The sequence below is a fragment of the Vipera berus genome (genome assembly GCF_964194415.1).
Source record: "Vipera berus genome assembly, chromosome: 9".
Taxonomy (NCBI): domain Eukaryota; kingdom Metazoa; phylum Chordata; class Lepidosauria; order Squamata; family Viperidae; genus Vipera; species Vipera berus.
Window position 1 is genome coordinate 13,635,361 of NC_138212.1, and position 24,115 is coordinate 13,659,475.

At 42.5% G+C, this 24,115-nt stretch overlaps 2 protein-coding genes across 2 annotated transcripts; both read left to right on the top strand.

The window, feature by feature from the left end:
- Window positions 1-1,617: 1,617 nt before the first annotated feature.
- Window positions 1,618-15,000, top strand: GPATCH3 (G-patch domain containing 3). Its single transcript, XM_081334219.1, has 7 exons — window positions 1,618-1,985; window positions 4,601-5,034; window positions 8,832-9,009; window positions 10,674-10,733; window positions 12,273-12,394; window positions 13,089-13,216; window positions 14,631-15,000. The coding sequence occupies exons 1-7, from the start codon at window positions 1,634-1,636 to the stop codon at window positions 14,842-14,844; spliced, it is 1,488 nt and encodes a 495-aa protein (XP_081190345.1). The 5' UTR covers window positions 1,618-1,633; the 3' UTR covers window positions 14,845-15,000.
- Window positions 15,001-16,599: 1,599 nt separating this feature from the next.
- Window positions 16,600-22,434, top strand: GPN2 (GPN-loop GTPase 2). The gene is made up of 6 exons (XM_081334976.1): window positions 16,600-16,701; window positions 17,166-17,600; window positions 18,539-18,695; window positions 20,057-20,217; window positions 20,890-21,020; window positions 21,598-22,434. Exons 2-6 carry the CDS (start codon window positions 17,184-17,186, stop codon window positions 21,692-21,694), a joined length of 963 nt encoding a protein of 320 aa, XP_081191102.1. The 5' UTR covers window positions 16,600-16,701; window positions 17,166-17,183; the 3' UTR covers window positions 21,695-22,434.
- The last annotated feature ends 1,681 nt before the right edge of the window (window positions 22,435-24,115 follow it).

Sequence of the window (24,115 nt, forward strand, 5' to 3'; positions counted from 1 at the left end):
CCGCAAAGGGACAACGCGGTCGAGCGCCTCCGAAGCAGCCTGTTGCCAGGCATTAACTAAGGACTCGACCGGGTTGTGGGAGAGGGAGGTGGGAATCGGTCCAAGCGCCATCTGGAATTTATCTGGGTCCATCAGGCGCCTGGGGCGGAACCACCTGGTCGGTTCCGCTTCCTGACATCGGGGGGTGACGTGACGGAGGCCCAACCGCAGGAGGTAGTGGTCTGTCCATGAAAGGGGTTGTGATGTTGGAGTAACCCCACCCATCCCATTTAGCCACTGCCCAGAGACAAAAATTAGATCCGGCATGTTTCCTCCCTCGTGAGTTGGGTCCTGAGTAATTTGAGTAAGGTCCATGGCCGTCATGGAGGCCATGAACTCTCGGGCCACTTCTGATGCACTGCCCAGGGAAGGTAGATTAAAATCTCCCAGTACCATAAGCTTTGGAGAAAAAGTCCAATCTTTCATTATAGGTAGTCCTCAACTTACACCTGTTCATTCAGTGACCAGTCGAAATTACTAAGACACTGAAAAAAGTGACTTATGACCATTTTTCACACAACCGTTGCAGCATCTTCATGGTCATATGATCAACATATGACCTGATCAACAAACCTGGCTCTTTGAGCTATCAGGTGTGGACTGAGGGGTTTTAATGATTTTAAATTGAGATTTTAATTCTTGGGGCCATATTTAATGTAATTTTATTTTAACTTAATTTTATACTGTATTGTTTTTAAATTTTGCCCTGTAAACCGCCCTGAGTCCTTCGGGAATAGGGCGGTATACAAACTGAATAAATATATATATATATATATATATATATATATATATATATATATATATATATATATATATATATATATATATATATATATATATATATATATATATATATATATATATATATAAACATTCAGATGTTTGGCAACTGACTTATACTTACAATAGTTGCAGTGTCCTGGGGGTCATGCGATCACCATTTGCAACCTGATGATAAACAAAGTTAATTGGGAAGCCAGATTCATTTAACAACTGCAACGATTCAGTTAACAACTGTGGTAAGAAAGGTCATAAAATGGGGCCAAATTCAATATATGTTATTCAAAGAAACTATATCACGTTGTGTAAATCAGTGTTTCTCAGTTCAGCAAATTTAACATAAATTCACCTCTCAGAACTCCTAGCTAGTAAGGGAGTCTAAATTCAGAGATACAGTGAATACTTCCCTTTCTCTGTCTGAATTCCACCCTCTGACATTTCAGTAAGGAAAGCCTGAGCGTCCCAAACTCAGGGGAGCTAAACCTCGAGTTTTCTGTAAGTCAGAAGTATGGTTTCAGCCAAAGAACACTTAACACAGGGGTCTTCAAACTTGGCCCTTTTATGACTTGTGGACTTCAACTCCCAGAATTCTGGGAGTTGAAGTCCACAAGTCATAAAAGGGCCAAGTTTGAAGACCCTTGACTTAACATAACATTACTATTCTTTTTCTATAGTCTTTTCTGTATGGTAGCCTTGCTTTTATCTCTATGACCAAGAGACAAAGAACCCGTTTCCGTTCTATGGTGACGCCATCACTCCGCGTCGCCAAGCCGGCGACGCCGAAGGTCACATGACGTCTCCCAGTCGTTGGAAGATGGCGGACGCGGCTCCGGCTTCTTCCTCCCCTGAGCGCGGCGACCGCTATTGCCTGGTGAGCTGCGTTCCAGCCCAGCTGCGCTCCGCCGATCTCCGCTCCTACTTCAGCCAGTTCATCGAAGCCGGCGGCTTCCTTTGCTTCCATTATCGGCATCGCCCCGAGCGGGAAGAGCAGCTGGGCGGCCCTTCCAGGCCAGGAGGGCGGACCTGCTGCTGCCTGGTGGCGGTGAAGCCCGGGTGGTCTCTCCGCTTGGTTCGCATGTATTCCGGCAAGCGATGGATCGACGCGCAGGGGGAGACGCTGCCTGGCCGGTGCGTCATACGAAGGGTCCGGATTTCCCCAGACAGAGGTATTAAGAGATCGGAGGGGTAGCCCTGGGCTGCCTGTCCTGGGTTCTGCCACAAATGTCGCATCACATGTCATGGTTTCATGTCATCGTTTCTCCACTTTGTGTCTAGAACAGGGATTCCCGAACTGCGAGGTGGGGAGGTGTGCAGAGCTTTTTCCAGAGTTTTGTGTGTGTGTGTGTCTGTATTATTACTTTTTTAAAATTACAGTCTTTAGTGCTTAGTAAACAACAGGTTCTCTGGGTTCAAGTATTTAACATTAACTTCTTCAATATCAATCTGTTCAATGCTACACAATCCAGTGTTTTTTCCCCTGATCCTCCTTTCTTCTCCATATTTTTTTTCCATTTCCCCCTCATTACACCATTACAGTTTTTTGTACTGTTATCGTATACAGAGTTAAATATAAGCATCTTCATATTTTACTAATATACAAATAATATCAATTCATAAACCCATGTCAATTTATTAATCGATATCCTGTTTTTTGTGCTCTTGTTAAGGTTTGATTTCCCATCAGTATTTGAAATATCTTTATCAGTTATGATTTTCTCAATATTAATTATATTTATATAGCTAAAAGTTTTATTCAAATAAATCCTCTTATCTTCATATTACCCATATAAAACAAGAAAAAAATGCTATCTTAATTCTAAATCATATCTTTCATTATAAAAGTCTAATTATATCTAAGGGTCATCCGTTCATTTAATCTTATTCAAACAAGTATTTAAACATATAATGCCCCCTCTAAAAGGTCAAATCTTCTCTTTTTTGAATCTGACCCTCGCTTTCTTTCTTTGCCAAGTTGCTTTCCAAGCCAGGACAATTAGGTCGCCCAGGAATTTTCTTTTTGTTTTTGTGTACTTGGCACGAGGAAGACAATTTAGGTAGGGTATTTTGGGTGTGGAGGGGGGGGGGAATTCTACCCATTTATAAACAACTCCCAGTTCCTTTCTCCCTCCATTTCTCTTTTCATTCCCTATCTCCCAAGTTGTGACATTTCCCTTGACAGCTCTATATTCCCGTTTTTAAAATCTTCCTTGCCATCAGATATATTTTGCAGACTTTAATCTCCCAAGCCAGGAATCACCAAGCAGCCAGGAAGCAAATCACAGTGCTATACATAAATCCACTACTAGATATCATTCAAAGTCCATTTTCCACTCTTAAAACAAAGGATTGATTTCTTATATTTCGCCTCTTTTTTTTCCAAAGAGAAAATCTTAACAGTTATCTCAGTTCTCAAATTTATCGAAACTGTACCTGTATGTTTCTGTCCCCCATAAAATTAAAACACCGCTTCTGTTTACATTCGGAGGTTTTTAGCTTCTTGGGAGCCTTTCCCAGGAAATTCAGTTGTAAAATAGTAAAGAAAGGGTCAATATTCTCACCCATTTCCAAACATGCTGTTTACTATGTATTAAGTAGTGCTTTTTCCTTCTTTGGTTGTTAGCAGCTAATGGCCGGCCACAGGAATGTAGCCGGTCTTTCCCCTGCCGGTTTGGAGGGCTTTCCTTGGATCGAACGGAAAGACTGCCATCTCTCCATGTTCAACAAGGCACCCCTCTTTTCCATCACCTCTTCAGGGCGGTTTTAGGCCCTTTTTAGGGCACCCAGCAGGGCGAAATCGGGCGCGGAAGGGAGAGCCTTACCTTCCTGCGTCCCATCCTGCCATGATGCAAACCGGAAGCCACTTTTTCCAGAGTTTCATTGTATTGTTTCCATTGTTCATTTGTGTCAGTTTGGGACTGGGTTTTTATGGGAGGTGTGTACATTATTACACTAAAGGGAGTTGTGATGACAAAAAATGTTTAGGAACCACTGGTCTAGAAGAAAGGAGTAGGAAAAGAATTTCAGTGGAGGACTTGTCTCTCATTGCTTAATCTACCATGCCATCGGCATGTTATGGCTCCCATCTCTTAAGGAATGTCACCTGATGGGACCCAGGAAGACAACCTTTCCTGCTATGGTGCCTGCCCATAATAATAATAACAATAACAACAACAACAATAATGATGATGATGTTGGAAGGGACCTTGAAGGTCATCTAGCCCAACCCCCTGCTCAGGCAGGAAACCCTATACCATTTCAGACATATGGCTGTTCAGTCTTTGCTTAGAAACTTCCAGTGTTGGAGCATTCACCGCTTCCGGAGGCCTGGCCTTTACAAAGGGCCTGAAAGCTTGGCTTTGGTGTCAGGGTTGGGGATCCAGCAGTGGCTGATGTGGAGCCTGCCAAATGGCTACATTGTTAGTAAATTGGATTATACCCTTGCAGATTATTTTTTTATGGTTTTAATAGTTTTAGTGTTTGTAATGGCTCTTGTATGTTTGTTTGGGGAGAGGGGGTTTCTGTTGTTGTTTTTTTCTGTTAACTTTATGAGCTGTATGTGAGATGGGCAGCTCTACAAGTTGAACAAATAGAATTTAAGCCCAGTGTGAGAGCACTGTGCAAACATAGTAAATACTAGGGCTATTAAATAATGGCCTGAAAAAGCTGGAAGACAACTCATCTGGTGTTTTTTTACAGCTCATATCCAGTAGCCCTAAAGAATGGAAACTTGTTACTGTACTAACTTTCTTCCTTATCTGTACATTTATGTGTTTATTCACAGAGACTGGTTTATTTTCTTATAAAACCAAAAAGGAGCTCCATACTATATCAAGAGAAGTTTTCACTCAGGATGATTTTGAACGACTCCCTGAACTGAATCCTCCCGCGGTAATGCCTCATGGAAACGTGGGAACTCCGTTACGAGTCTTCTTAGAGCTTATCAGAACTTGCCGAATGCCCACTCGTGTAATTAAGAAGCTGCAGTTACGGTTCCCTAAATCCGGCTCGTCTCGCAGGTATGGGAATGTACCATTTTCATACGAGGGAACTGATACTATTGTAGAAGAGGAGCGAGTTTACACTGCTATGGGAGAAGAAATAACGGAAGGAGACCACTTGCCAAATGTAGAGCTAGTAAACCAGGATGGTGATGCAGAAGAGGGAGACCACGAAGAACCAGAAAAGAAAGAAACAGATGGCTCTGAACTGGATTGTGTAAGTAATTTCTTCCAATTGTCAAACACGGAACTATTATTTATTTGTTGTTGTTGTTAGCTGCGAAGTCGTGTCCGACCCATCGCGACCCTATGGACAACATTCCTCCAGGCCTTCCTGTCCTCTACCATCTTCTGGAGTCCATTTAAGCTCACGCCTACTGCTTCAGTGACTCCATCCAGCCACCTCATTCTCTGTCGTCCCCTTCTTCTATTGCCCTCGATCTTTCCCAGCATTAGGCTTTTCTCCAGTGAGTCCTTCCTTCTCATTAGGTGGCCAAAGTATTTGAGTTTTAGCTTCAGGATCTGGCCTTCTAAAGAGCAGTCAGGATTGATCTCCTCTAGGACTGACCGGTTTGATCGCCTTGCAGTCCAAGGGACTCGCAGGAGTCTTCTCCAGCACCATAGTTCAAAGGCCTCAATTCTTTGGCGCTCAGCCTTTCTTATGGTCCAACTTTCACTGCCATACATTGCAACTGGGAAGACCATAGCCTTGACTATACGCACTTTTGTTGACAGGTTGATGTCTCTGCTTTTTAGTGTGCTGTCTAGATTTGCCATGGCTTTCCTCCCCAGGAGCAAGCGTCTTTTAATTTCTTGGCTACAGTCCCCATCTGCAGTGATCTTGGAGCCCAGGAAAATAAAATCTGTCACTACCTCCATTTCTTCCCCATCTATTTGCCAGGAATTGAGAGGGCCAGATGCCATGATCTTGGTTTTCTTAATGTTAAGTTTCAACCCAAGTTTTGCACTCTCCTTCTTCACCCGCAACAAGAGGCTCTTTAGTTCTTCTTCACTTTCTGCCATTAGAGTGGTATCATCTGCGTATCTTAGGTTGTTGATATTTCTTCCGGCAATCTTAATTCCAACTTTTGATTCATCTAGCCCTGCCTTTCTCATGATGTGCTCTGCATATAAGTTAAATAGGCAGGGCGACAGTATACAGCCTTGCCGGACTCCTTTCCCAATTTTGAACCAATCAGTGGTTCCGTGTCCAGTTCTCACTGTTGCTTCTTGACCCGCATATAGGTTTCTCAAGAGACAAATAAGATGGTCTGGTACTCCCATCTCTTTAAGAACTTGCCACAGTTTGTTATGATCCACACAATCAAAGGCTTTAGCATAGTCAATGAAGCAGAAGTAGATGTTTTTCTGGAACTCCCTAGCTTTCTCCATGATCCAGCGTATGTTGGCAATTTGATCTCTAGTTCCTCTGCCTCTTCGAAATCCTGCCTGTACTTCTGGTAGTTCTCGATCCACATACTGCTGAAGTCTAGCTTGTAGGATTTTAAGCATGACTTTACTAGCATGAGAAATGAGTGCAATGGTGCGATAGTTTGAACATTCTTTGGCACTGCCTTTCTTTGGAATTGGAATGTAAACTGATCTTTTCCAATCCTGTGGCCACTGTTGAGTTTTCCAAATTTGCTGGCAAATTGAGTGTAGCACTTTTACTGCACTGTCTTTTAAGATTTTGAATAGCTCAGCTGGAATACTGTCACCTCCACTAGCTTTGTTGTTGCTCAGCTTTTCTAAGGCCCACTTCACTTCACATTCTAGGATGTCTGGCTCGAGGTCAGTGACCACCTCATTGTGATTATCAGGGACATTAAGCTCATTCTTGTATAGTTCTTCTGTGTAATTTTGCCACCTCTTCTTAATCTCTTCTGCCTCTGTTAGGTCCCTGCCATTTTGGTCCTTTATCATGCCCATTTTTGCATTAAACGTTCCCTTCATCTCTCCAATTTTCTTGAAAAGATCTCTGGTCCTCCCTATTCTATTGTTTTCTTCTATTTCTTTGCACTGTTCATTTAAGAAGGCATTCTTATCTCTTCTAGCTATTCTCTGGAATTCTGCATTCAATTGGGCATATCTATGTTTTTCTCCCTTGCCTTTCGCTTCCCTCCTTTCCTTAGCTATTTGCAAAGCTTCCTCAGACAGCCATTTTGCTTTCTTGCATTTCTTTTTCTTTGGGATGGTTTTGGTTGCTTCCTGTTGTACAATGTCGCGAACCTCTGTCCATAGTTCTTCAGGCACTCTGTCTATCAGATCTAATTCCTTAAATCTATTTGTCACCTCTACTGTATATTCAACAGGGATATGATTTAATTCATACCTGAGTGGCCTAGTGCTTTTCCCTACTTTCTTCAGTTTAAGCTTAAACTTTGCAAGGAGAAGCTCATGGTCTGAGCCACAGTCAGCTCCTGGTCTTGTTTTTACTGACTGTATAGAGCTTCTCCATCTTTGGCTGCAGAGCATATAGTCAATCTGATTTCTGTGATGACCGTCTGGTGATGTCCATGTGTAGAGCCGTCTCTTGGGTTGTTGGAAAAGAGTGTTTGCTATGACCATCGTATTCTCTTGACAAAATTCTATCAGCCTGTGCCCTGCTTCATTTTGTACTCCAAGGCCAAACTTGCCTGTTATTCCAGTTATCTTTTGGCTTCCTACTTTAGCATTCCAATCCCCCATGATGATAAGGACATCATTTTTGGGTGTTAGTTCTATAAGGTGCTGTAGGGCTTCATAGAACCGGTCAATTTCATCCTCTTCAGCACTGGTGGTTGGGGCATAGACTTGGACTACTGTGATATTGAATGGTTTGCCTTGGATTCGAACTGAGATCATTCTGTCATTTTGAGGATTGTATCCCAGTATTGCTTTTCCTACTCTTTTATTGACTATGAAGGCTACTCCATTTCTTCTGAGGGATTCTTGCCCGCAGTAGTATACCTGATGGTCATCTGAATTAAATTCACCCATTCCTGTCCATTTTAGTTCGCTGATACCTAAGATGTCGATGTTCAGTCTTGTCATCTCTTGTTTGACCACGTCCAGCTTTCCTTGATTCATGGATCTTACATTCCAGGTTCCTATGGAGAAAAAATCTTTACAGCATCGGACTTTCCTTTCACCACCAGACACATCCACAGCTGAGCGTCCTTTCGGCTTTGGCCCAGTCGCTTCATTCTTTCTGGCGCTACTAGTACTAGCCCTCTGCTCTTCCCCAGTAGCATATTGGACGCCTTCCGACCTGAGGGGCTCATCTTCCAGCGTCATATCGTTTTGCCTTTTGGTACTGTCCATAGGGTTTTCATGGCAAAGATACTGGAGTGGTTTGCCATTTCCTTCTCCAGTGGATCACGTTTTGTCAGAACTCTCGGCTATGACCTGTCCGTCTTGGGTGGCCCTGCACGGCATAGCTCATAGCTTCATTGAATTACGCAAGCCCCTTCGCCACGACAAGGCAGTAATCCATGAAGGGGATTATTTATTTATTATTTATTTATTTATTTGATTTGTATACCGCCCTTCTCCCTGAGGACTCAGGGCGGTGAACAGTGACAAAAAACAGAATGCACAAATACAGATATTGAAAAACAAATTAAACCCTAATTTATATTATATATTATATAAATTATATATCTCATTACCAAGTTACAGTTGCTACTTTACTTCTTTGAGGAAAAAAGAACATTATTTATTAATGTGTAGAAGCTAAAAAAGGTTCTTGGGAATCTGAAGTCAGAGGTGATTAGCCTAAGCAACTGCAATGTGTTTCTGGCCTTTGAGATTTTTCAGTTTTTGCATTCTCGGGACCACCCGTTAATTTAATGGTAAAGAGTTTTCACCAGAAGCCATGTACTTTAATAGAAAGATCCTTTATTTTCGTAAAATCCACAGCTAAATTTTTTTTTAAAAAAATATCTTAAGGGGAATGTTAATTCAGATGGGGGAGGGAGACTAAATCTTAGCGGTATTATTCTTCTGTTCCTGATCATCTGAGTTCTGCTACAGGAGGATGATGATAGATGTGAAGAGTGGGAACGGCATGAGGCCCTGCATGAAGATGTCACCAGCCAGGAACGCACAAAAGAACGTTTGTATGAGGAGGAAATTGAGCTAAAGTGGGAGAAAGGCGGCTCTGGGTTGGTCTTCTACACAGATGCACAATATTGGCAAGAAGAGGGAGCAGGTAAATTAGCAGATGTCTTCATTCTGTGTTGCTACTAAAGTCTGGATGCTTTTTCAACCATATGCTTTTGTGTCCTTTTTGTAAATACTTGGCCCTTTCTCAGGAATGAAAGATGTAGAAATGCTGATGTCTAAAGTATGTAGAAGGGACGCGGTGGCTCAGTGGGTTAGGACGCTGAGCTTGTCGATCAGAAGGTCGGCAGTTTGGCGGGTCAAATCCCGAGTGCCGCGTAACAGAGTGAGCGCCTGTTACTCGTCCCAGCTTCTGCCAACCTAGCAGTTCGAAAGCATAAAAATACAAGTAGAAAAATAGGGACCACTACGGTGGGAAGGTAACAGTGTTCCGTGCGCCTTTGGCGTCTAGTCATGCCGGCCACATGACCACGGAGACGTCCTCGGACAAGCGCTGGCTCTTCGGCTTTGAAACGGAGATGAGCCCCTAGAGTCGGAAACGACTAGCACACATGTGCGGGGGAACCTTTACCTTTACCTTTAAAGTATGTAGAAATATCAAAAGCAAGGTTAGTTCCTGGCAGCTATTCATACATCTTCCTTTGTTTCATCCTCATCTTTATTTATTTATTTATTTTATTTAGTTGCATTTATATACCGCCCTATTCCCTGAGGACTCAGGGCGGTTTACAGGGAATTAAAAATCCACCATACAAAAGTTAAAAAACCAATTAAAAAATATTAAATTACCCTGTATACATTAAAACCCGGATTAAAAATTTCTCCTCAGCCTGGGCCTGAGAGCTCAAAGAGCCAGGTCTTCAGGCCCCGGCGGAATGATCGGAGGTCGGGGGCAGTCCTCAGCTCCACCGGCAGCTGGTTCCAGAGGGCAGGCGCTCCCACAGAGAAGGCCCTATCCCTGGGTGTCACCCGCCGGCAATCTCTCACCGGCGGCACCCTGAGCAGACCCTCCCTGTGGGAGCGCACTGGGCGAAGGGCATTTGATGCCGGCAGCAGGTGTTCCCTCAAATAGCCCGGACCCAGGCCATGTAGGGCTTTATAGGTAATAACCAGCACCTTGAATTTCACCCGGAGGGCAACCGGAAGCCAATGCAGCTCGCGGAGTAGAGGTGTTACATGGGAGTATCGGGAAACCCCCATTACAACTCGCGCGGCCGCATTCTGCACCAGTTGAAGCCTCCGAGTGGTCTTCGAGGGCAGCCCCATGTAGAGAGCGTTACAGTAGTCCAAACGGGAGGTCACAAGCGCATGAGTAACTGTGCGTAGGGCGTCTCGGTCCAGATAGGGACGCAACTGGCGCACCAGGCGAACCTGTGCAAAAGCCCCCCTGGTCACGGCTCCTATGTGATCTTCAAAATTGAGCCGTGAATCCAGGAGGACGCCCAGGTTGCGAGCCCTATCCTCTTTTTATTTCCTTGCCCCCTCCCCAAAGATTAGGGTAGAATTAGGGCAATTAGAGCAAAGACTCAATAAATATTAATACAGGGCAAGTTCATAGAGGAGAGGGTATCCCTTTTATGTTCCCATTTTATAAAAAGCTATGAATGAAACAGGATATAAAAACTGGCTTTGTTTCGATACATGCAGAGTTCATAAGGCACTCGTATATTGTAAAGCAGGGTGATGTTAGCACAGGAAGAATGGTGGCAGTGAGTTGCATGTACTCTTCACACACAACTTTTCTTTTGGCAGATTTTGATGAACAGACAGCTGACGATTGGGATGTCGACATGAGCATCTACTATGAGAAAGGTATTGATCTATGTTGACAGGAACAGATAGAATCTGAAGCGTAACTGGAAGCTTCAGTTTAGCAAGAATTGAATTTGCTCTCTTGGCAAGGTGAGATACTACAGTCATCTTGCCCTGCCATTCCTTCAAACACAGTTCAAAATTGAAAATATGAAAATTACTTTGTTCTTCAGTGCAAAGCTACAGGTAGCCCTTGCTTAAAGGCTGCCCTATTTAGCAACCGTTTGAAGTTACAATGGTGCTGAAAAAAGTAATTTTATGTTGAGTCCTCACACTTACGACTGTTGCAGCATCTTGCAGTCACACGATCCCCAGAGCCATGGTGGCATAGTGGTTAGAATGCAGTATTGCATGTTGATTCTGCTGACTGCCAGGAGTTTGATCCTCACCATCTCAAGGTTGACTCAGGCTTCCATCCTTCCGAGGTCGGTAAAAATGAGGACCCAGATTGTTGGGGGGCAATATGCTGACAGGGCTTAGACAGGGCTGTAAAACACTGAAGTGGTATATAAGTCTAAGTGCCGTTGCTATTTGCACGCTTCACTGCTGGCTTTCAACAAGTGAGTCAGTGGAGAAGCCAGCAGTGAAATTGTGATTTGTAATCCCTTGATATCTCGGTTAACAATGGAGTTGCTGGTCCCAGGTGGGGTAACTAACTGAGAACTACCTCCTATCTCAAAGGACATGCTGCAAGTCTTTGTACTAAAGGCTAGGTGCCTTTCTATTATATCTTCCTGGTTGCTTTCTCATCATCTAGCACAGGGGTCCTCAAGCTTGGCCACTTTAAGACTTGTGGACTTCAACTCCCAGAATTCCCCAGAATGGCTGGGGAATTCTGGGAGTTGAAGTCCACAAGTCTTAAAGCGGCCAAGCTTGAGGACCCCTGATCTAGCACATGGACTGCAGTGGCATGTAACTTTAGAAGTCCCTCTGCTTCGGTTTGTCTGTGCTTGACCATCAATATAAACAGGACTTGTTCGTCTCATCTCCTTTTAAACTGTCCTGTCTCATTACATTTGTCTATAAAATACACAGGCAGTAAATTCTCACCAAAATGGCATTTCTCCCTCTTCCCTTAAATAAGTGAGATACTTCCTTATCTTTGAATCGTTCAATAGAACAGACCTAATGTTTTAAGATCTAATAGGGTAATTAAAGAGAGTTTTGCTATCAATCCATTTCTTAAGGCATTGAATGTACAATCAGCCCTAATTAAATGGAAGCCATTTCATCCAGCAAAACAGGATTGGTGAAAAGAACTCTTAGTGGCTGTTCTTAGCAATCCATCCTTTGAACTCCAGTGCTGAGCATCTAAAGTTGCCTTTACTTAAACTGGTATCTCCTTTGCTAATTGTCCAAGGTCTTGTTGGACATTTCTCCCCCTGCTTTTCTGCCTGATCTCACTTCACCAGAAGTACCCAGGCCTTCTATATTCATATTTCCCACATGTAGACAAAGCCTCCCTCCTCTATAGCCTCTTGATTTTTCTCCTCTTTTTCTTGTGGCAGAAAATTTATATGGGGTTTCCATTCGTTCTAGATGGTGGTGACAAAGATGCTAAAGATTTGGTACAGATGCGGTTTGAACAGAGACTCCGGGATGGTGTAGAAGATGGGTCTGTCCTGGGTCAACGAATTGGAAACTTTGAAAAATATACCAAGGTACGAACTGAAGTGGGAATATATTACTTGTCTAAAATAAAACAGAACAGATACTGAAAAGCCTTCATTCACATGTTGAGGTAACAGTTTTGCTGCAGCTATTAATGAAATGTGTGGTTTATAGCACAAGAGGCAAGGAGAATGACTGCTGTTGTGGTGCTAAAGCCCCTAATAAAGTTGATACAGATAATCCTCAACTTATAACCATTCATTTAGTGACGATTCAAAGTTAAAATGGCAATGAAAAAAGTGACTTATGACTGGGTTTCACGCTTATGACCATCGCAGCATCCCCGTGGTCACACAATCAAAATTTGGGTACCTAGCGACTGGCATGTGTTTATGACAGTTGCCCTTGTCCCATGGTCATCGGATTATCATTTGTAGCCTTCCCAAGCTGGCTTCCAACAAGCAAACTAAATGGGAGAAGCCAGATTTGCTTAATGACCATATTGTTGACTTAATTGCAATGATTTGCTTAACAACTGTGGCCCAAAAGGTCATAAAATGGGGCAAAATTGACTTAACTGCCTTGCTTAGCAGTGGAAATATTTGGGCTCAGTTGTGGTCGTAAAGTTGAAAACTGCCTGTATGCTTCTGATAATGATTACACTGTTTCTTTAAAAATCTGGTTCCTCTGTTGATTCTGGCGTTGGTGCTTTGTTGCTTTAGAACTGGTTTTTTTTTGTGCCAGGGCTTTGGCCGAAAAGTGATGGAGAGACAGGGCTGGACCGAAGGTCTTGGCTTGGGAAGCAGCAGCTCAGGAATGGCTGAAGCCTTAGACAACGAGGGCCGGAATCCCCGATGCAAGAGAGGTTTAGGGTAAGTCAGGCAGGTCTCTTTCAAAATAAGTGCAACTAAGGGCTTCCACATAACGTGTGAATGGGCTGGTGGTCTCAGGTCTCTCGAGTGTTTTGAAAATACAGAAAACACATGAAACAGTGTGGCATTCTGGAGAAATCTTCTAGCACTTACAGTCTTGCTGTCTGAGTATGATGCAAAGTGCAGATCAAAATATCAGAGCGATAGTTTTCTTGCACTAAAGGCTGTTTATAAGAATAAACTGACATAAGCCTTCAGTTCCATGCTAACTTTAAAATAAGGGAAAGTTGCATTATATACACAACTCGTTTCACTGCAGCTTTCTCATGCATTGGAAACATCCTAAAAACAGAAGTATTTTTTTTACAAGGGGTAGGAATAATAATATTCCCATGTGTTAGGTCAGGGGGTCTTCAAACTTGGCCCTTTTATGACTTGTGGACTTCAATTTCCAGAAATTCTGGGAGTTGAAGTCCACAAGTCATCAAAGGGCCAAGTTTGAAGACCCCCAGGTAGGGGAAAACTTTTTAAATATAAAATGATTTCAGTAAATATTATAATTACAACAGTGAAACCTAATACAAAATAAAAGATGAATAAAAAGTTGGCCTACAAAACCCTGGATGGCTTGGCATCAAGGTATGTTGTGATCCACCTTGAAGGAAAGGCTACCCACCACCGTAAAGTGAAGAAAGGTAAAATTGCAGGTGCTGTTTCTCCAATAGGATCCCAACAATGTGGAATAACTCGCCTTATGATAACTAGACTGGCCAGCACATTGCAGGTTTCTGGAAGATAGTTAATTCCATAGTGTTCTGCAGGACTTTTGATGGATGACTGTCCCTTTGGTTATAATGGTCCATGTGATTCAGATACATATTTGGTATGTGCTGTTAGGATCAAAGTCTTTACCCTGTGAATGTTTTATGGTTGGCTTATTTTTCCTTTTGTGGATGTTTTAACTGTTGGCACCAAAGATGCTTTAATATTTGGAATTGCTACCGGTATTTCCACGGACCTTTTAATCACTTTTGTAGTGGTTGTAAATGGAATTTGTATGAGTCATTAAATGCAACAGATAGAATATTTTTCGTTCCCAAAAATCCCTAACTGAAACCTACAACAAATGTTATCCCTGTTTTTTCATATCAATTTCTGCAAATATTTACACACTAAACTTATATAAATGCTAATACGCAAAAAACTCTGTGCCAGATTTCAGAACAACGGCCCTACAAAATATTCATGAGGATCACAAAAGGATTGCATCAGTTGTATTATTTTTATTTGCTAGATTTTGGGGGGGAAATTTCTCCAATGTACTTTTTACAATATTGTTCAGAGCAGAGCTGAAGGCAACTGATTACTCTTTGCTTTGTCTCTGAAGAACGACTCATTCTCTGCTCTTCTTTAGGTATCATGGTGAGAAACTCCAGACTTTCATCAAACCCAAGAATCCACGCAGGGACAGCTATTGTCTCATTTCTACCATCTACGATGACCCTCATCCTGTGGACTCAGAAGATCAGCTTCTTCGGCGTCAGCCGCCAATCAGTATGAAGTACCGGCAAGAGGTGTCTTTTGTCCAAGCCAGGCACGGCGTGCAGGAGAATTCCAGTTCTGCATGAAGGGCTCGCCAAGAGGGAAGGACTTTCAGATTGTGTCAGCTTTTCCAGTGGCCAATTTTTTTCATTAAATTTTCATTACTGTACATTATCACACAAAACAGGTATAGCAAAGCCAGAGCAGATTTTAATTATTTATATTAAAAGAAAAATACCTGATACTGCTTCTTGATACTTTACTATAAAATTAATTGAAAGGTAATTGGTGATTCCACCTCTGCATATCTACAGTTCACATAACCCTACTCTGTAATAAGTCTATATGAAATCTTGCATTTTCATTCTTGATTGAAGGTGTGTCCTGCATACCTCTTTTATGCAATGAAGGGTGTTTGGCCTAGTATATGGTGTAATTGAAGAGCAATGATTATACTCTGACTAAAAGAGGAGTAAACTTGACCAACAAGATTGAACTCGAGTCAACTCTGCAACAAATTGAAAAGCCATTTTCACTTCGTTTTCGGTTGACACAGCTGCACATTAACAATGTTAATGTAAAATTTTAAAAGACACAGCAAAAAAGTAAAACGAATTGGGTATAGGTTGTTTCTATGTTTTTACTTAGAATCACTGCTCTTATAGTCTGTCCCTTTAGCCCAGGGGTGAGCAGTTAATTTTCCCAAGTGGTCACATGAGAAACTGGGATGTGATGGAGGGCCAAACCAGTAGGGCTTTAAAGATGTCTAGGCATGCACCTATCGACATACATAAATTGGGGGGAGGGGAAATGTTGCCTTCAAAATAAAAGCAATACAATTGTATTGGATGCATGGCGCATACTTATTTACATTTGATTTCTAATTTTCAATTGACTTCCCATGGGTGGGACAGGGACAGACAAAGATGTGGCTGAGGAGCCCTAAAATGTCCAGGTCTTCTCTAGCCAATACTTCAGTTTACATGCAGCGCCATTTCCAAAGACTGACTGGTTTACAGTTAATTACATAATATTAAAGCATAAAAAGCAGCAATCTAATCACGAACAAAACTGATGGGAAATGATTGCTATAATTGCAATATAATAATTGCTTGGCCCGGTGTTTTTCAACCTTTGTGACTTTAAAATAGGTGGATTTCAACTCCCAGGATTCTCCAGCCAAGTGTTCCGCCCATCTTAAAAGTCACCAAGGTTGAGAAACACTGTTTTAACCATTATTGCTGTGGCAAACTAGCAGCAAAGCTCTTCCTTTTGTGACTTGCAAATCGAGGTATCTTCAAGTTGTCATTGTTTTCATTATTGTATTCGTTCTAAAGGAGACGCGAGAGGTCCCCGGTGCTCTCTGAGCCTGGTTGTTTTCTTGCAGACATTTCATTAGCCAAATAGACAACATTAATTAGACTAGGTTAGCACTAGCCCTGATGATGTTACCTAGTTTGGGTAATGAAACGTCTCAGAGAACCCCCCCCCCAAGGGGAGCCTAGCGAATGAAAAAAAAACAACTACAGCCTCCATTCCTTGGCCATGTTTCAGCACTTCCCATCCTGCAGGTGGCGCCCGTCGTTCGCTTACAATGACGACATTACGCTACGCCTTTCCAAGCCTAGTTAGACGCCACTTACCATCGAGACAGCCCGAGATAGAACGCCAGCCTGCCGCTGCTCGGCCAATCCCAGCTTCCGCGGTTGTACCGTAGACGTAAGAGTCTAGAGCAGGGATAGGCAACCTCGGCTCTTTTATGACTCATGGACTTCAACTCCCAGAATTCCTGAGTCAGCTATGCTGACTCAGGAATTCTGGGAATTGAAGTCCATGAGTCATAAAAGAGCCGAGGTCTAGAGAAACGCTCTTTCATGCGCCATCATCTCTCGGGGTAATTGATCGAGAGCGGCCGGTAGAAGGAACCAAGAGCGAAACCCCAGGTGAATCCTATGGGACTTTAGGATACGCGGATCCAAAACGGCCGTTTTGCTGGCGGAGGGTGACTTTCGGAGGCAATGCGGGATCCATCCCTAGCTCTAGACCGAAGGGACCGGGAGGGCTTTTGCACCGTCCGCCGCCAATCCGCAACGGCGTGGCGTTTCCCCAGTTGCAGCGTGTCCCGCTTTTCTTCTTCCAAGCCCGGCGCGGCGCATTGAGCCGAAGGCTGGCCTAGAAGACGGGGGCAGAGCGGGGGCTGTGGCTCTTGCCTCTCCTTCCCAGCTCTCTCCAATCCAGTCTTTTGGCAAAAGTTGCGTAATGTGGGAACGTAATGCGGGTTTGTCATACAAGCGTGTTTGTTGTACACTAAGTGTGAATTGTTTTCTTTACTGTGAATAGCACAGGTATGAATAGTATGGACTCATCCCTGCCTACTGGTCTTATTCTTTCCGATGTCTACTTTTAGGAGAAAGAAACCTGCAGTATGTCAAAAACCAACAAGCAGCCATCGCTAGCCTTCGGTCAGGTAGTGATTGGGCCACCCGGCTCCGGGAAAACCACCTATTGTCATGGCATGCAGGAATTCCTGTCTGCAATTGGGCGCAAGGTTGCTGTGGTGAATCTGGACCCGGCAAACGAAGGGCTTCCATTCCAGTGTGCTGTAGATATCTCTGAACTGATCACCTTGTCTGATGTGATGGAGAATTTGAAACTTGGCCCCAACGGTGGCTTAATCTACTGCATGGAGTACCTAGAGGCGAATTTTGACTGGCTACAGGAGAAACTGGACCAACTGAAAGGACATTACTTCTTATTTGATTGCCCCGGACAAGTGGAGCTCTGCACCCATCATAGTTCATTGAGAAACATCTTTGCTCAACTTGCTAAGTGGAATTTCAGGGTATGTTTGGTCCAGAGGAAGTGAGAGCATTCCTAAAGGCCAAACCTCAACCTGTCCCAATTCACAGTGACTGTGATAACAGCTGCCCTTTCAATTCCCAGTGACAAATCGTGAAGCCGTTGTAAAATATGATGCATTTTATGTGCGTAATGTTTGGTAGAAATTGCATGAGCTTGAAAAGATGTATTCAGCTAGAGCTGATCTGGACTTTAAAAATCCAGACAACTGCTAGATGGCAGCAAAGAGAGAAAACTTAGGGCAGATTTCCTAGCCTCTATTTAACTGTCAGTCTCTATTGTACACCTGCAATGCTATTGATATGTCTAATTTAATGTGTTAATTTGTGTTATCACCAGAGTCCAGGAATCTTGAGGTTCTGCGTCTCAGTTTCAATTTGAAAATCTTCCTTATGCTTTATTGACTTTCCACCTTACATCAAAATATTGTTAAAATACTACTAGAAACGTCTGTGGAGATTCTCAGTCATCCAGGTCACGGTTATCTCAAATATGCTTTTGTCAAGAGGCAACTGGGCTTTGTTTTTTCTTGGAAGATGTTTCACGCCTCATCCAAGAAGCAAAAACGTCTTCAAAGAAAAAACAAAGTCCACTTGCCTCGTGAAAAAAGCATCTTTGGGATACTACTAGAAACTTAAATCTCTTTAGAGGATGTAATATAGTTTGTATCTATGGCTTGCTACAATGCTAAACCACAGTGTGAACGGTATAAGGGAGGGGCATGCTTTTAGTTCAGGGTCATCTGAAGAACTACAACTTTCTATTCCCATTCCTGACAGAGCCTTGTTTTCGTATATGGGATTGCATATATTAAATCAGGGTTTCTCAATCTTAGCAACTTTTAACATGTGTGGACTTCCAACTCCCAGAAATCCTCAGCCAGCATGCTAATTTCTTTACCCTTTTGTGTGCCCTTCATAGCTGGCTGCTGTTCATCTGGTAGATTCCCATTACTGCACAGATCCTGGCAAATTCATCTCTGTTCTCTGCACTTCCCTCGCCACAATGCTGCACGTGGAGTTGCCCCACATCAACATCCTCTCCAAAATGGACCTTATCCAGCAGTATGGGAAGTTAGGTGAGAGCAGGCGACCCTTGGGGAACTGAGGGACTGATTAAACTAAGGGCCCATTACACATCAGATTAGAAGGTGTGTGTAATCCACCCTGGGTCAGTTGAGGATAGTCATAGTTCACTTATAGTTGGGTGGTTGCCGGAGAAGTTTATCCAAGGTCTTCTCTGTCCGAAGACTTCATAGATAATTTACTACTCTAGTCTTAAGTCAAATCTTTATAGCAGAAATATACTTGTTTTGAAAGAAGGGCTAACTATTCTCAGAGACTGCCTGGACAAGTCCCTGCAGTTTTCCTGGCAAGTTTTTTTTTCAGAAGTGATTTGCTATTGTTTCTTTCCTAGGGCTAAAAAAAATTGATTGGCCCAAGATCCTCTAGCTGGCTTTATACTCCCAGGTCAGGAACTAGTCTGATGCCTTAACCACTACACCAAACTGTCTCTCCCTCTTTTAATTGCAACAATTCCATAATTGGGGCATTTCACTTTCCAGAAAAAAGATTCTGCTATCAAATTTCTGCCCAATATATACGTGCTATAAGAAATTACAGATTATCTTGTTCCTTATTCTATGAATTGAAAAAAGTAAGGTTCTACATTTAGGCAAGAAAAGCCAAATGAACAAGTACTGTATAGGTAGTATCTTGCTCAATAGTAGTAACTGTGAGAGGGGTCTCGGAGTCCTAGTGGACCATCACTTAAATATGAGCCAGCAGTGTGCTGCAGCTGCCAAAAAAGCCAACACAGTGCTAGGCTGCATGAACAGAGGGATAGAATCAAGATCACGTGAAGTACTAATACCACTTTACAATGCCTTGGTAAGGCCACACTGGGAATATTGCATCCAGTTTTGGTCACCAACATATAAAAAAGATGTTGAGACTAGAAAGAGTACAGAGAAGAGCAACAAAGATGATTAGGGGACTGGAGGCTAAAACGTATAAAGAATAGCTGCTGGAATTGGGTATGTCTAGTTTAACGAAGAGAAGGACGAGGGGGGCCATGATAGCAGTGTTCCAATATCTCAGGGGCCGCCACAAAGAAGAGGGAGTCAAGCTATTCTCCAAAGCACCTGAAGGCAGGACAAGAAGCAACAAATGGAAACTAATCAGGGAGAGAAGCAACCTAGAACTAAGGAGAAACTTCCTGACAGTGAGAACAATTAATCAGTGGAACAACCTGCCTCCAGAAGTTGTGGGTGCTCCAACACAGTTTTTTAAGAAGAGATTGGACAACCATTTGCCTGAAATGGTATAGGGTTTCCTGCCTGAGCAGGGGGTTGGACTAGAAGATCTCCAAGGTTCCTTCCAGTTGTTATTGTTGTTGTTATTATCTGAAGATTTCTTTCCCCTTTCATTTGCCTTACAGCATTTAATCTAGATTATTACACAGAAGTTCTTGATCTGTCCTACTTAGTGGATCACTTGGCTTCAGATCCATTCTTCAAGAACTACCAACGGCTGAACAAGAAGCTGGTGGGAGTGATTGAAGACTACAGTCTGGTGTCTTTTGTTCCTCTCAATGTCCAGGTAAGCAAGCCAAGGAGAGGAACAGATGAAGTTTTGGTAATGCCCATCAATTTCCTTCCACTATTTTTACCTACACTTGAGCTGCAAATGACTGTGTTTGAGACAGGTGTGACATACATTTGTTAGTGTAGAAGGAAACCAATGAGATTAAGAGGTAAAAAATACACAAATGTAGATAACTAATTCTGAAACTGACCAGTTGTGAGGACAGTTCCTCACAACTGGTCAGCTTCAGAATTAGTTATCTACATTTGTGTATTTTTTACCTCTTAATCTCATTGGTTTCCTTCTACACTAACAACTGGTCAAAACAGAGTTGAAAAGGTCTGTGCCCACTGGGTAAGCATCTGACTAAATGCTGTTACAGAGCAGAATGTTTAAGGAATGGAGAATAGTTTGAGGTCAATAGAATGATACTATAAACTCCTGGATGATTTTTTTTTGTTTATTCCAGCATTTGGTAACTATAACCTCATGGCAGTGTGATTGCAATTTGTCCTTCCTAAAGAAAACTTTCAGACCTGAATGTAAGACAACTCAGAGGATTCGTTTTATTAAACAAAACTGTTGCTGGGACTTGCCTGCCATTAATCAGGCTAGCAAGAAACAGGATGAAATATGGCAGAGAAATCAATTTGGGTGTGAAGTGTTTCTAATGGTTCCTTGTTTCAGGACAAGGAAAGCATGCGGTGTGTGATGCAGGCAGTGGACAAAGCCAACGGTTACTGTTTTGGGGACTCTGAACACAGAAATCTCAACGTCTTGATGTCTGCAGCGATGGGAGCTGATTTTCATTTTACATCGTATCCTTTTTGCTCTCTCTCGCCTTCCTCTTTCTTGGAAGCTGTTGATTACTTCTGTGCCTTAGGAAATGCAGAGGTTTGGGGAATCCTGCTTATCGTGTAATGTCATTTAAAGGGCATTTTAGACCAGTGGTAGCAATTGTCTTGTGTGCTGCACCTAGCCCTGCCCCCTCAAATTGCCTGATTACTTCTTAGGCTTTTGCTCCATGTAACAGATGATTCTTTTTTATCCCATCCACTATTTTGGGTAGTACAGTTAATAACCTGATTGTTCAGTGAATCTGGTTTCCTCACTGACTTTGCTTGTCAGGTCACAGGACACTGCAATTGTTGGTAAGTATGAGTCAGTTGCCAGGCATCTGAATTTTGATCATGTGAACCTGGAGATGCTGCAACGGTTGTGTGAAAAGCGGTCAAAAGTCACTTTTTTCAATGCCATTGTAACTTCGAACGGTCACTAAATTAATTGTTGTAAATCGAGGACTACCTGTCCTGCCAGTCAACAGATACAGACAGACCAGCTTACCTTTCTTTAATGCCTTTGGGCTTCCTTTCTCCTTAACTCTCACTCCATCAGCACCCTGGCAGTCCAGGAGAAGTATGTGCAGCCACAGGAGAAAACGGTGGAGCAGGAAACTTTAGACATGGAACATGCCAGTTACGGCAGCCACTGAAGGAGGGTGGATCAGCCTGCCCCAAATGGTCTCTCAGCAAGAACAGCAGGGATGTACGTGTGTGTGTGTGTGTGTGTGTGTGTGTGTGCGCGCGCACACATGCGCGTGCATGCTCCCTCTGTGGTACTCCCAGGCTTCGTGCAGGGGTGAGCAGGCCACCATCATTGGGCTCCTTCTAATTGTGGTGTAGTGAGGACCCAAATGTTTCTGATAAGAAACGTGTATAGTTGGCAAAGCAATATGATTTGGCACCTGCTAGTTAAGAGATGACTATTCAGTGCTAACTAAAGTTGTTGCCCTAGAACAGGGGTCTTCAAACTTGGCCCTTTTATGACTTGTGGACTTCAACTCCCAGCAATGTGTCTCCTTCAGAGCATTATCCTGGTTTATTTTGCTGAGAAGTGTTAAGAGTTCTCTCTGCTACCATCCCACAACTTGGTGCCTTCCAAATGCTTTTGGTGGGGGGGGGAAGGCTCTTGCCAATAATATCCCTTGGCCATCAGCTCAAAGGCCATTGTTGGGAAAAGCTTCTTGTCCTATCACAGATCACTTTCTTAAAGAGTTTGGTGGTCTGTTCCCAACAAGGCCCTACCTTCTGGACGCTCTGAATTGTGACGCTGAGGAAAAGCATGGAATCTGGATATTGTTGAGAAGAGAATCTTTTCAGGCATTTTTTTGTGCTGCCAAGGATTTTGGATTTTGGAGAGAGGAATGCTAAATAAAGAAGCTTTCACACTTTCTTTTTCAAACTTTGGTGCATTTGTATCATATTTTATAGAGACACAAGCTTGGAGCAGTGTCACTTCCCCCTCTGCAGTATATGGGGTAGAAGAGGAAAACAACATTTGCAGATGTTTTAAGACTACAATATAAAATATATAGCCAGACTGAATCAGGCCAAAAACATCAAATACCCATGGTTATTACCATGTCTTCCAAGTTAGTGGAATCCTGGAAGTCGACAGGCTACTGGCAAAGTCAAGGCACTAATTTTCCAAGATAGTGCCATGTTAAGGCCATACCAATAGTGAGTTCAAGTCCACACATTGATATGGGTACAGTAACATCTTCCTGTAGTAGAGTTTGAAGCTTTCACTCTGCTGGATTTGTATAATTAGTTTAAAACCTGAATTGGTGTCATCGTTAGACCCACTGATTTTATGCACAGATGTGAAGAAATATTTCTGTAATCCATCTTAAATCTTTCATTGCCATTGAACCTCCTAGATTCTCATTTTACAAGAAAAACAAAATACTTTAATTTGAATTACTTTCTTCCCATGAAGCATACTTTGCATATCACCATGTCTCTCCTCTTGCCATTTATTTCTAAATAAAATGGCTCTAAAGGATTTGCAACTTTTCTTGGTAGGGCACTTAACACCTACTGCAGTGTGTCATTTTTTTAAGGCTAAAACAATTTTTATTTAAGCATAAACTGGAAAATTATTCCACTTGTACACATATGAAGTGCCATCTAAGGAGATAGGTGTGCTAATAGATGCGGAGAGGAAAATTTCAAATATCAAGATCAAATAGAGTTATAAAAGAAAGAATGTAATAGAAACACCGTGCCTTTTAATAATGAAGCAAGCATTCTATCATTGCGATGAAGATGCTTAAAGGACAGAACTGCATGTTGTAATTTGTACCAAATTGATAGAAGGAGAAACATCTGGTGTTCAATGTCTTGTTTGTACAACTTACGAAAATTGGTGCACAGCTCTTGGTATTTTATTATGAAAGGGAAATTAAATTGCTTGCATTCTAGATAATAAATCTGCAGATATTTTTATGGTGGATTTTTTTAAAAAAAGATCTAAACCAGCTGTTGGCTCACTGAGTTACTTAACAGAATTCTTCCCTCCTTGCTTCATTATCTCTGTTGAAAGATGTTCAAAGGAGGTTAGGTAGCTGGTGAAGGTATCTAGAATCCCAGCCTTTGAGGTAAGGATCAGCAGCGCTGACTGAAGGCCTCATTACCAGCTAAAAGTTATGGGCCTATAGTCTGACTCAATGGCCCATCGGGAAGATACACCCTTTGGAAGATGAATGGATAATCACTAGGGGAAAAAAACTATTTGGCTGGCAAGAAATAGCAAAACATTTCAGTAAGGATAGAAATGTCTCAGTGATGAGATATATTTACCAGCTTAGCAATGCAAGGTGCATTTTATGACAAAGAGATGACAAAGAATTTTTTGTATTTGCTCACAAGCAAAGGAAGATGCTCTGTAAGGATAACTGATGTTTTTTTCCTAGCATTTACTTGCACACAGTGCATTTCTCCTTGAAAGGTATGGAGACCAAGCAGGAAAACAGATGAAATCAGATAAATCTATGATGAAATGCAATAAACCTATAGGCAATCACAATCGAGTTACATCTAGGTCAGGGGTAGGCAACCTCGGCTCTTTTATG

What these genes read in the sequence shown, in the direction of transcription:
- GPATCH3 (XM_081334219.1), top strand. Translation starts at nt 1,634, where the DNA reads ATGGCGGACGCGGCTCCGGCTTCTTCCTCCCCTGAGCGCGGCGACCGC. An exon ending in ATGGCTCTGAACTGGATTGT is followed by an intron (nt 5,035 to 8,831) that starts GTAAGTAATTTC and finishes GTTCTGCTACAG; the next exon opens with GAGGATGATGATAGATGTGA. An exon ending in TTGGCAAGAAGAGGGAGCAG is followed by an intron (nt 9,010 to 10,673) that starts GTAAATTAGCAG and finishes TTCTTTTGGCAG; the next exon opens with ATTTTGATGAACAGACAGCT.
- GPN2 (XM_081334976.1), top strand. Translation starts at nt 17,184, where the DNA reads ATGTCAAAAACCAACAAGCAGCCATCGCTAGCCTTCGGTCAGGTAGTG. An exon ending in TTGTTCCTCTCAATGTCCAG is followed by an intron (nt 20,218 to 20,889) that starts GTAAGCAAGCCA and finishes TCCTTGTTTCAG; the next exon opens with GACAAGGAAAGCATGCGGTG. An exon ending in GCTGATTTTCATTTTACATC is followed by an intron (nt 21,021 to 21,597) that starts GTATCCTTTTTG and finishes TCACTCCATCAG; the next exon opens with CACCCTGGCAGTCCAGGAGA.